The following is a 12,794-nucleotide window of genomic DNA, read 5'->3' as shown; positions in this document are numbered from 1 at the left end:
TATGTTCGATTCCATTGAATTATATTAGATTTATTTCTGCTATATTCTAACTACGTGTTATATTTGACATGCTCCAGTGCTGTTCAAGGTTTCCAGAAAAATTGGTGGACCATGGTACAATTACATTATGTAAAATTGGACACTGAATTGGAGGTAATTATGACACAACCGAGTCGCTAATGTCGCGTTCAAACACTACTCGGAACTAGGAAACTCGGAAATGTCCAACTTGCTGGTTCGTTAAATACGGCAGATGGAGTTAGCAAGTCGGACATTTCCGAGTTCCCTAGTTCCGAATAATACTAGAACGCGGCACTAATGCATTCAAACACTGACACCGTGACAAGCATTAGTCGCATGGCAACAGCCCACTGACCCCATGACCAGCACCCTCACATTATCGCCCTCGGGCGTGCTGCTGTAACCGTGTACTCGGCTGCTGGTATCTAGTCCAGAAATAACAGTTCCAATGGAGAGTAGCACAGTGGTACAAGTAAGGCTCCCCCAAGCCTATGGTCAAAGGATGCTTTTTACAGGTATGTGTCACATAATTATTGGGTTTGATGTAGAATGTTACAAGGGTAGAAATAGGTTACACAACAATCACCTCTTATTACATAGGCTATTGTGTGTAGCCTACAGTATGTTCCATTTTATTCATGATGTATATAATTAGGCCTATTTTGGAAGTTATACATTAGGGGTTTGTCATTATAAATATATATATATATTTTTTAATGACATGTAGATAGGTCAGGACAAGAAACCGTGGGGGTGAATGGATGAGAGATACTTGACACAGCCTCTTCATTGGCAATGCCCTTTCTGTAAAATGGAACCACCCTACTCCTAAGTGTGCTACTTTAGACTGGGGGAAACTCTAAACGGGATACTTTAGACATACCAACTCTGACGTCACCCCATGGAAGTTCTCAATTAAAATGGTTAAGGTTTGGGTAATAGTTAGGTAAGAGTTAGGGTATGGACGTCCCAAGATTTCTGGATAGCATAAACCTTTAGAGTAGGGCTCTGTGTAGCTCACTATTTTCTGAATGGTTCTCACATTTCATTATATTGATTCTAATAAGGTCCAGATGGAATTGGAGACTACAAAGCAAGATTGATCGACTTTCCCCGCTACATTGGCGTTGGCCCTTTGTCACCTGAGGGTACAAGCGATTTGAATTACCTGTGCCGGCCTGCTCCCTGCGCCCCACCCCCCATGCCCAAACAGTGTTGCATTGGAGGGGTGGGATGGGGCATGGAATATCACCAGCTGTTGAACAGTAGGACGCTGCTCAGCAATATGCAAATTAAGGTGGGGCCCAAATGAAGCCTGTGAGCTGGATGTTAATTGGATTATTAATAAAGGAGGGAGTTAGGCAACCTTGATGAACATTTAGTAGATTAGCTACATCATATATTTTATTTCATAAGCCCTCAAAGTTCCATAATGGGCTGGAAATGTCAGCCATCTTGGTCAGGCAGAAATCCAAAACCAGTCTGAATTGGAATGAATGGCATTAGAGACATAGGTGATGCATTTCCTGCTTTTACTTATGCAGGAAATATAAAGTAAGGCATGTGATGTATCAGAAATTGTTTAATGGAATTATAGTCAACCTAAAATATTTTCATATAATTATAAATACAGTTTATACGGGTTTTATACCAATTCTGTATAAATATCCTCTAAAATATATGTAAACAGTCCGCAAATGAGTGCTATTATATGATACAATATCAGTACTTGTTGGATTTACAACTTGTCTAAATCCTATCATCAACTGCTTTGAGCCACTGTATGGCTGTGGATTGACTCTAGTGTTTCAATGGAATGTTGGCATATTGACAGTTCATTTGAAAAAATAATGAGATCATTCCTCTAAAACTGGCTGGCTAGTTAGCTAACACAAAACAGTGCAGATACATTCTTCACTATCTTATCACAGCACTGGCAAACCATGGTTGACCAACTCCCTGACCAACATGGCTGACTTTTGTACCGTCATAAAAAGGTTCAAACCCTTTCTAGTATTCTAATGAATAATTATATGGCTATTATACTCACCTGTCACAATGGCCAGAATGATGTCCTAAGAAAATACTGTAGTCATAATGCTCACCAAGTGTTTGACTTGGCCAGGAGCTCACCGGAGCTGTGTACCGGCACCTCACATTTTCTACTGCTTGAGCTCCTGTTCCTCTTATAGAATATTAGCTCAAAAGTATTGTGGAGCTCCTGCATCTATAAATGTAAACAGTACTGGCACCCAAAATGAGATCCGGCACCTATTTTGTCCAAGTCGAGCACTGCTCACCTGTCGCAATGCTCAAAACTGTAATCATGATTCTCAACAAATGTCACGATGGACACAGTGCTCAGAATGTTGTCAGAAGACAACGATACTCAAATCACGATTCTCAAAGTTGTCAGATTCATGACCCTATTCATTCTGATGCTGGCATAACATCAGTATTAAGACAAGCCACTTTAATTGAGACAATTTATTCTCTTCATTCAAATGTTATAACATACAACTTTCAAAGTGACTCAGACCATATTGTTCCTACAGAGAGCTGAATTCCGCTCAGCCCTTGAGGACAGAGTCACCCACAGATATCAAAACCCATGGTAGGCCTCACATGTGGTAACCCACACTTTATGTAATATATTTTATTTTTCAGCCAGTCAGAATCACTTTACCTGCACGCTGTGCACATTTCCAATGTGAAAGTGATAGCATTGCAGCAGGCTTGTGGAGTGTCGAGTGAATGTAGGTGCACCCTTCTTCATCCATTATTCACCATTTCCACTTTTGCAGGCACGCACCGCCCCACTTTCTAGATAAGCAATCTGTTGGAGCCCGCAGCAAACTCGCATGGACACACAAGTACGACTGTTATATCCAAGATAACAACAAACAGTTCCTTCTCAACAGGGTAAGTCATTAACTACAGGAATGTGACATTTCCTCCCTTCAAACACCAGTATGAAGGACACATTGCATAACTGGAGATATATTTGACCCACTAAACCCAATTGTAAGGGAGAGGATGAGAGGCCCCTCTTTTCACACGAACAATCCTATTTCTGCATAGGCCTTGTCCTCAGGGAGTATCTGACCTCTCATTTGATATATCACCTATTGCATTATGCAACTATATACACAGCATTTGAGGAATTCGATGCAAATGCATTCGAAGTTAAAGGGCCCTACGTGATACAGTGCCATGCAAAGTTTTTCACACCCCTTGGAGTTCTTCACATTTTATTTTGTTACAAAGTGGGATTAAAATGTATTTAAATTGTCAACAATCTACTCCAAATACTCTCATGTCAGAGTGGAAGAAAAATTCAAACATCTTTTAAAGATGAATAAAAATGTGATAGCGTAATTGCGTAATTATTCAGCCCCTTTGTTCAGGCAAGCCTAAATTAGCTCAGGGGTCATCACATAATAGGTTACATGGACTCAATGTGTAAAATAATAGGGGTTGACATGATTTTTTTGATTGACTAACCTTTCCTTTGTCCCCCATACATACAACATCTGTAAGGCCCCTCGGTCAAGTATTACATTTCAAGCACAGATTCAACTACCAAGACCAGGGAGCTTTTGGAAAGCCTCATAAAGAAGGGCAGTGATTGATAGATGGGTAACAATAACAAATCAGACATTGAATCTCTCTTTAAGCATGGTCAAGTTAATAATTAGGCTGTGGATTATGTATTAAACCACCCAGACACATAGTTTCAGTCCTTAAATGAGCTGCAGGACAGGAATGAAACTGCTCAGGGATGTTACCATGACGTCATTGGTGATTTTTAGAACAGATACAGGGTGGGTGTGATGGGAGAACTGTGGATGGATCAACAACATTGTAGTGACTCTACAATAATGACTTAAATGAAAGAGAAAATAATACAAAATACATGCATCTTGTGTACAACAAGGCACTAAAGTAATACTGCAAAAAAAACATGGCAAAGGAATATACTTTTTGGCCTAAATGCAAAGCCGTATGTTTGGGGCAAATCCAACACATCACTGAGTAACTGCCTCCTCATTTTCAAGCATGGTGGTGGCTGTGTCATTATATGGGTATGCTTGACATCGGCAAATACTGGGGAGTCTTTCAGGATAGAAAATAAGTGGGATGGAGCGATGTACAGGCAAAATCCTGAGGAAAACCTGCTTCAGTCTGTTTTACACCAGCCACTGGGAGATAAATTATCCTTTCAGCAGGACGATAACCTACAACACATGGACAAATCTACACTGGAGTTGCTTACCAAGAAGACAGTGAATGTTCCTGACTGGCCAAGTTACAGTTTTGACTTAAATCTGCTTGAAAATCTATGGCAAGACTTGAAAGTTGCGCAGTTGTGATCCCCAACATCTTGACAGAGCTTGAAGAATTATGAAAATAATAATTTGCTAATATTGCACAATTCAGATGTGTAAAGCTCTAAAAGACCCAAGAAGACTCACGGCTGTAATCGCTGCCAAAGGTGTTTCTAAAATGTATTGACACAAGGGGCTGAATACTTATGCAACAACAACATTTTAGTTATTTAATTTATATCTTTGAAAAAATTGATTCACTTCCACTCACATTAGAGTATTTTATGTAGATTGACAACTTTTTTTAAAAAAATCCATTTGTAACAATAAAATGTGAGGAAATCCAAGGGGTATGAATACTTTTGCAAGACACTGTAAATGAAAGGACATAACTTTGGTCGGTGAATGAACCCATTCAAACCACACATCATGCGTGACCATTTCTGTATGTGGTGTTTTTAGTGAACAGTATTCAATAGGATTATGATATTTTTGCCTGGCGTACCTATAACTCACAAATGCTTCTTTGTGTTTTTCCCTTTCTAGAGAGATTAACTCGTTCAGAGAAACGCTGAATGTGCTTCACACATGAGTTCCTTGAAATAGTTTGGGTGAAGAACGGATGATGATACAATCAGCTGTGTTGTCCTGAAGACCTGACCAATTGTCTGAATAAATATCACCATTTCACCTACTGTAGTGTATACAAAAGTTAATCAAACCATTGTACTCTGTCAGTACTCAATTACAACTCTCATTAGTAATTTGCATGATCTATTTCACTGAAATGGTTTAGGAGCACTGCAAGTAGGCTACTATACCACACCCTTACACTGGTGTATTTTGCAGTTAGTTATGCAGCAACATTTACAGTAAATTATGAATCCTTTAAATCCTCAAACAAGGATTTGATGAGATGAAAATATCTCCAAGTTTTGTCTGAAAGGTGAAAGTAAAGCTAAGTGTAAACAAGAACATTTTTTGTTAAGTCCATTGGCTTTACTTTAAAATCTAAAAAGTTTTGCCACTTATCTAAAAGTACTCATATGTTTTCTGCTCTGCTAGCTCTACATGGGGAACTGAGAATGAAAATGTCAATTCACCAAGGATGCCTCGGACACCAGTATTGCATTCCACAGGTCCAGGACCCAGGTCTTTCCTGTCTTGTGTCATAGATTCAAACTTTCGATAACAAGTGTGTGTGAAGATAATCCATCCCCTGAGCAAAAGCAATTACATTTGCCAAAGTCAAGCTCCGGTAACTGCTGCTGACTCAGATTGGGAGAGGAGTTTTTACTGCACCAGAGATTTCCAATTGTCATGTAATGAGGCACAGCAACATATTCTTGTTAGCTCAACTTCAATTTGGTGTTAATCTTGCCTCCATTTAATATCTGACCCTATCTAAGACCTCTTGTGGCAATACAGAAATTACTTTTTTTTCATCTATTTTTCTACAGTGATTTTCTATCAATACATGGCCAACATACTATCTTCCTCTTCGGCACATCCAGAAGAGGACTGGCCATCCCCCATAGCCTGGTTCCTCTCTAGGTTTCTTCCTAGGTTCCGGCCTTTCATGGGAGTTTTTCCTAGCCACTGTGCTTCAACACCTGTATTACTTGTTGTTTGGGGTTTTAGGCTGGGTTTCTGTACAGCACTTTGTGACATCAGCTGATGCAAGAAGGGCTTTCTAAATAAATTTGATTGATTATTCACATGCACACTTTTGGGACATATCTACGATCATGTAGGTTATAGCAGTGGTTGATTGGAATGGGATTAGGCAAAAGGGTCCACTCTTTTAGGATTGGGGAAAGAACACGGGATAGAAAATATATTTTTTGAAAAATCTACACATTTTGGGTGCAGTAGACAGCAGTGTTGTTCCATGTTTAAAAACGTTTAGTTTAAATAGAATACATTAAATATCGCGAGATTTAACGTGTATATAATAAATTAAATATCGCGATATCCAGGACTTGAATATCCTTAGCATCACGGCAGCAACATTATCATGCCGGTAGCAGCATTAAGACTTCTGTTTTGGGATTTTGCCATCAAAATAAAAGTCCGCTGTAAAACGCTAATTGCAGCATGATATTTTTTTTGCATTATGTTTAATTATAGCTACACGGAGGAAACTGAACGAAAGATAATGACTTTCGAAATAATATTATAAGGTAGAGCAAATAAGTTTGCATGGGGCCCCTGGACGGTACACACAGGGGCCCCGGTACGGTACACACAGGGGTGGTAATGTAAAGGATTACAAAAAAAACTGTAATCCGTTACATTACCAGCAAAAATATTGTAATCAGATTAGATGCTTTTGAAAAACTAGATGATTACTTCGAAGATTACTTTTAAATTCAGAAAGGATGCTTGCGATAAAAAAAAATCTTTGACAGTTCTGTTTTCTCAATGACATTCAAATCAGGGTTTTAAAAAGCGCAACTTTAAGTGTGTTCGATGTGAGTGAGTCTGACCACAAGTCAGAGACCACTATGATGAATCACCAAATGTGTTCGATGGATCTCGGGAAAATAGCAGGAATAGGTTTTGTAGGCTACAGTCCAAGCTATGTCTTCGAATGGTGCGACTGCTGTCGGCATCCATAGATTATCTAATTTCAATAAACGCTTGGAGGTAAGGATAACAGCAGTTTAGTTTCCTGCGATCCGGATATCACTTATTATTGATATCTACATAGCGCATTGTTGTGAATCCCACTGCTGTTCTCTCATTTAACGATTTGCGCCTTACAGATTGTGGTTGTTGTGGATGGCTGTTCACAAATCTAAGTGCATTTGAACCCAATAATGGTTCAATTCAAGAAGTTTAAACTGCCTATCAATCATCGTTTTTGAAACCAATGAAAGATGTGCTATTGCAACAGCTGCATAGTTCGGATCCCAGCCTATGGACTAAAAGTTGGTATTTTATTGCTCAATCTAATTCATGCTGATAAAAATACAAATAAATCCATAGGCCTAATGGACACATGCTCAATCTCGCACACTTTTGATAGACTTAAAAAGGGTCCGTCTGTAGCTGCTATTTCCATTTTTTATATATATATATTAATGTAAAGATATAACTTAATCATATTGTATGTAATAGAAAGCGATGGTTTAGAATAGAAAAAGCCTACATAACCAACCCATAAAGTAAAATGTAACATCCATATATGGCCAGCTATGTAAACTTTAACATTGATTTATCCTGCAGTAGATGTAGTTCAATTGGTAACATACATTTTTGTCTTCTTCTAATGCCGCTTAAGGGGAAAGTAACTGAATGTAATCAGATTATGTTACTGAGTTGAGGTAATCCAAAAGTTACGTTACTGATTACAATTTTGTACTGGTAACTGTAACGGATTACATTTAGAAGTAACATACCCAACCCCAAGCTTGCTGTACAACATTAAAACCTATTCAGTCTGTCTACAAACAGGCTCTCAAAGTGCTTGATAGGAAGCCCAATAGCCATCATATCATCACTGTTACATCCTCAGAAAGCATGAGCTCCTGAGTTGGGAAAATCTTGTGCAATACACCGACGCATGTCTTGTATTCAAGATCCTAAATGGCCTGGCTCCCCCTCCACTCACTATTTTTGTGAAACAGAAACCCCAAACATATGGCAGCAGATCCACAAGGTCTGCCATGAGAGGTGACTGTATAGTTCCCTTAAGGAAAAGCACCTATAGTAAATCCGCTTTCTCTGTGAGAGCTTCCCATGTCTGGAATACACTGGCATCAGACACACATAACTGCACCACATATCACACTTTCACAAAATGCTTGAAGACATGGCTAAAGGTCAATCAGATGTGTGAATATAATCCCTAGCTGTGTGTTGCCGCTTTCCATGTTGTCTGTAGCTTGTGAGGTGTGGAAACACTTTGTTGCTTTTATGAATTTTGTCTTGCTGCTTTTTGTTCTATGTTGCTATGTCTGTATGCTACGTCTTGCTCTGTCTTGCTTGTCCTATGTTGCTATTGTCTATATTGTAATTGTTTTTAATAACCTGCCCAGGGACTGCGGTTGAAAATTAGCCGGCTGGCTAAAACCGGCACTTTTACTGAAACGTTGATTAATGTGCAATGTCCCTGTAAAAAGAAACTCAAACTCAATATAGCAACGGACAGGCAAACGATCAATTGTGTGTCCATAAAACCAGGGTCCAGTTTACTTTTACCTGGTGAGCACAAGGCAATAATGTCACACAATCAGAAAACCCCCAACCCGCATCCCTGCTACTTTCAGTCCAAAATCCCAAATCCAAGATGCAAACCTTTTGATTAATTGCGACCAGGATGGGTTGAAGAAAAGTGCTGTTAACCTCCGTGATAACCCTTGATAGGCTATAGGCATAATTGTGGTGATACTAACCTATATGATCATACTGCCTCAAAAAAAAAAGAGATATCTTTGCCTAGCCAAATCGCTTGACCCGATGCATGTTTTGCTATGTAAGGGCTTATGTAAATGTATAAAGCCTGCAGCCTGCTCATCATCATTAGGATAATGTATGTAATTTACAGATATGCCAGTCAGTTAACACCCCATCTACTGATCACATACAGCAGTTGCCATTGTTTCTCTGAAGCAGTTCGTACTCACCTAATCACATGCTAATAGTCTGAATTTTTCACCTACATTATAGGGCAAGCTATGGAATGCAAGTCTGGTATGGAATGGTGTTTTATTTCACACTGGAAGCTAAACAAAGAGAAAGCTAGAATAGTTAATGTATTGTTTTGACATTTAGACATAGCCCTGAATTAGTCAGTCAGCAGTGAGTTAAAGTGACAGTACAGCAGTGCATAAGTACGATTTAGACTCGACGAGAGTTCACCGTCCTCATAGCGTCAGAGTAGGTGCTATTAACGAGCCTTGCTGTTCTGGCCTTAATGAACCTCATCAGTTTACTTGAAGGGAAAGGCTTGAAGAAGGGATTGGCTGTTTTGTATTTGAGTGACTCTAGTAGACTGGACCCTGGTATTCTGGACGCACAACGGATCGTTTTGCCTCTACAGTGCAATATTTTTACCGTATAGGGTCCAATGGCTCCATTCGTTTGACATTATTTGTCAGGCCAAGATGCATCTTTTTGGCACAGGTCAAGGCTGGTCTTGGACTGATTTAAATGTAGAAAGGCACAGCTGGCTCATCATCATTAAGTTCATCTAGGTCATTATCAGTCCATTTTTTACATTGTGTCTTTAAAGTAACTAATCACCTATAGGCCTACAGTGTATTGCATTGCAGTGAATGGAGTGGGTGGAGTAGAAAGTGTTGCTGGGCATTTAGACCGCAGTCCACCATGGAATAACACCATAAATTCTACAGACCCTAGTGAGTAATCCAAACCCCAATTTAACTTTGGCACCTATAGTAATTTTTGCTCTATAAACCCATATGTATATGTAATTTATATGCCTACAGTGTATTGCAATGGGACCAATAGAGTTGGTGGAGTACAAAGTGTTGTTGGTCATATAGACCTCAGTCAAAAGAGAGAAATGTATTTTTAAACTATACAAGCTTCAGTGGTTACCCGTCATTCAGGGCCTCTCTGCCCCACCTGTTTAGCAAAAAAAAAAAGCCTGTTTTTCATGTTATTTTGGCATTCATATGTGCCATATATCAGTTTGCAAACAATGTAAATAAAACAGAACAATTGAGTTAATAAAGCAGCATACAAACATGGTCTCCCCTTGGGCACTGATTGGACTGATCATGTCAACATACTTTCAAAATCTTAGATAGCAAGGTAGACAAGCATTCATAATCATGACTCAGTAATCAGCAATCTACTGGCAAATCCTTTTTAATCCTTGTCATATGAAAATAAATTATGGATAAAACCTATCAGTGCTGATCGGCCATAAACATTACACAACAAGTTGGAAATCGCAAATTCAGCAATGAGGGGTTTGGAAGGAATCAGTGGCTAACTGCAAGCATTGCATAGCAATCACTAGCCTGCTATTCAGTGGAGTGGGTCTGGGTTTAAGGGTCTCTTTCCCAAGCTTAAAATAATAAACATTTATGCTGTCAATCCAGCATGACTTCTGCCGTGTTCAAAATAACTAGAAACTCAGAAATCTCAGACTTTAGTTAGTTCAAGACAGCTCGGAACTCTGAAAAGAATTTGCTCAAACTGGGAAAATACGTTTTGAACCGTCATCAAACTCGGAATTCCAAGTCGAGAACTCGGGTCTCTTTCTAGAGAACCAACCTGAAGATCACTGACGTCATAAGTTCCCAGTTGTCTTGAAAGCAACATAAATCCAGAGAATACAACACTTTGATGACAAAATTTGCCCACAAGGACCGGCGCGCCACCTTCCTGTTTTTGTGACCACAGCACAGGTGAGTCCAAAAATGTATTGTATGCTGCTGCATTAATTATATAATATGCTAGGGAGATATGTATCCTGTAGCTAAGAAACTAATAAGTGCACAGTGCATTTGGAAAGTATTTAGACCCCTTGACTTTTTCCACATTTTGTTACGTTACAGCCTTAATCTAAAATGGATAAAACTTTTTTTTTCCCTCATCAAATCTACACATAATAAACCATAATGACAAAGCAAAAAGTTTTTTAATTGTATTTTTTTTAATGTCTAAAAAATACAAAACTGAAATCACATTTACATATTTCCGTATTCAGAGCATTTACTCAGTGCTTTGTTGAAGCACCTTTGGCAGCGATTACAGCCTTGAGTCTTCTTGAGTGTAACACTACAAGATCGGGTCCAAGTCTGGCCTCTGGCTGGGCCACTCAAGGACATTCCGAGACTTGTCCCGAAGCCGCTCCTGGTAGTCTTGGCTGTGTGCTTAGGGTCGTTGGAAAGTGAACCACCCCAGTTTGAGGTCCTGAGCGCTCTGGAACAGGTTTTCATCAAGAATCTCTCTGTACTTTGCTCCATTCATCGTTCCCTCGATCCTGACTAGTCTCACCTGCCGCTAAAAAACATCCCCACATCATGCTTCACCGTAGGGATGGTGCCAGGTTTCCTCCAGATGTGACGCTTGGCATTCAGACCAAAGAGTTCAATCTTGGTTTCATCAGACCAGAGACTCTTGTTTCTCATGGTTGGAGAGTCATTCAGGTGCCTTTAGGCAAAATCCAAGTGTGCTGTCATGTGACTTTTACTGAGGAGTGGCTACCGTCTGACCACTCTACCAGAAAAGCCTGATTGGTGAAGTGCTGCAGAGATTGTTGTCCTTCTGGAAGGTTCTCCCATCTCCACAGAGGAAATCTGGACTCTCTGTTACCGACCATCAGGTTCTTGTCACCTCCCTGACCAAGGCCCTTCTCCCCCGATTGCCGAGTTTGGTCGGGCGGCCAGCTTTACGAAGGCTCTTGGTGGTTCTAAACTTATTCCATTTAAGCATGATAGAGGTAACTGGGTTCCTGGGGACCTTCAATGCTGCAGAAATGTTTTGGTACCCTGCCCCAGATAATATTTTTGCTCTGACATGCACTGTCAACTGTGGGATCTTGTATAGATAGGTGTGTGCCTTTCCAAATCGTGTCCAATCAATTTAATTTGCCACAGGTGTAATCTAATCAAGTTGTAGAAACACCAAGTATGATCAATGGAAACAGGATGTACTTGAGCTCAATTGAGTCTCATAGCAATGGGTCTGAGTACTTATGTAAATAAGGGATTTCTGTTTAGTATTTTTTATAAATTTGCTAAAATTCTAAAAACCTGTTTTCGATTTGTCATTATGGTGTGTGTAAATTGATGAGGAAAAAATGTAATTGAATCCATTTTAGAATAAGGTTGTAATGTAACAAAATGTGGGGAAAGTCAAGGAGTCTGAATACCTTCTGAATGCAAGACACTGGTGCAAGATATTTTATATATATTACTGTTCATCGGATCAAATGCTACACATCATTGACCATTCCTCTAGAGAGTGTTCTACTATAAAACAAGCTACAAATTAATGCAAAATTGACATTGATCAGACATACAGTATCAGTCAAAAGTTGACACCTACTCATTCAAGGGTTTTTCTTTATTTCTACTATTTTCTACATTGTAGAATAATAGTGACGACCTCAACACTATGAAGAAACACATGGAATCATTTAGTAACCAAAAAAGTGTTGAACAAATCAAAACATATTTAAGATTCTTCAAAGTAGCCACCCTTTGCCTTGATGACAGCTTTGCACACTCTTGGCATAAAATGCTTGATGACATAACAAATGATAACTCGATTAATATACAGAGATCAGATAAGGGAGGTGGGATTGTGATTTCTAATACAAACATGTTTATCGGAAAAAAATAATAGAAAATGTTACAAGAAATTGATTTTCGATCCTACCTCCAACTATAAAATTGAAGTGAATAAAGCCCTCGATAAGCCCTCGATAAAGGACTACAAAATAAATTGTCGACATTACAG

At 39.2% G+C, this 12,794-nt stretch overlaps 1 protein-coding gene across 1 annotated transcript; it reads left to right on the top strand.

The window, feature by feature from the left end:
* Positions 1–430: 430 nt before the first annotated feature.
* Positions 431–6,433, top strand: LOC139390530 (protein SPMIP2-like). Its single transcript, XM_071137702.1, has 5 exons — positions 431–536; positions 1,089–1,318; positions 2,577–2,635; positions 2,826–2,943; positions 4,896–6,433. Exons 1-5 carry the CDS (start codon positions 470–472, stop codon positions 4,902–4,904), a joined length of 483 nt encoding a protein of 160 aa, XP_070993803.1. The 5' UTR covers positions 431–469; the 3' UTR covers positions 4,905–6,433.
* The last annotated feature ends 6,361 nt before the right edge of the window (positions 6,434–12,794 follow it).

The sequence above is a fragment of the Oncorhynchus clarkii genome, chromosome 31, assembly GCF_045791955.1.
Source record: "Oncorhynchus clarkii lewisi isolate Uvic-CL-2024 chromosome 31, UVic_Ocla_1.0, whole genome shotgun sequence".
NCBI classification, from domain to species: domain Eukaryota; kingdom Metazoa; phylum Chordata; class Actinopteri; order Salmoniformes; family Salmonidae; genus Oncorhynchus; species Oncorhynchus clarkii.
This window is presented reverse-complemented; position numbering and strand designations above follow the sequence as displayed.

Coding starts and splice junctions, on each gene's coding strand:
- LOC139390530 (XM_071137702.1), top strand. CDS start 470: ATGGAGAGTAGCACAGTGGTACAAGTAAGGCTCCCCCAAGCCTATGGT. Junction 537..1,088: donor TCAAAGGATGCTTTTTACAG/GTATGTGTCACA, acceptor GATTCTAATAAG/GTCCAGATGGAATTGGAGAC. Junction 2,636..2,825: donor CACAGATATCAAAACCCATG/GTAGGCCTCACA, acceptor CCACTTTTGCAG/GCACGCACCGCCCCACTTTC.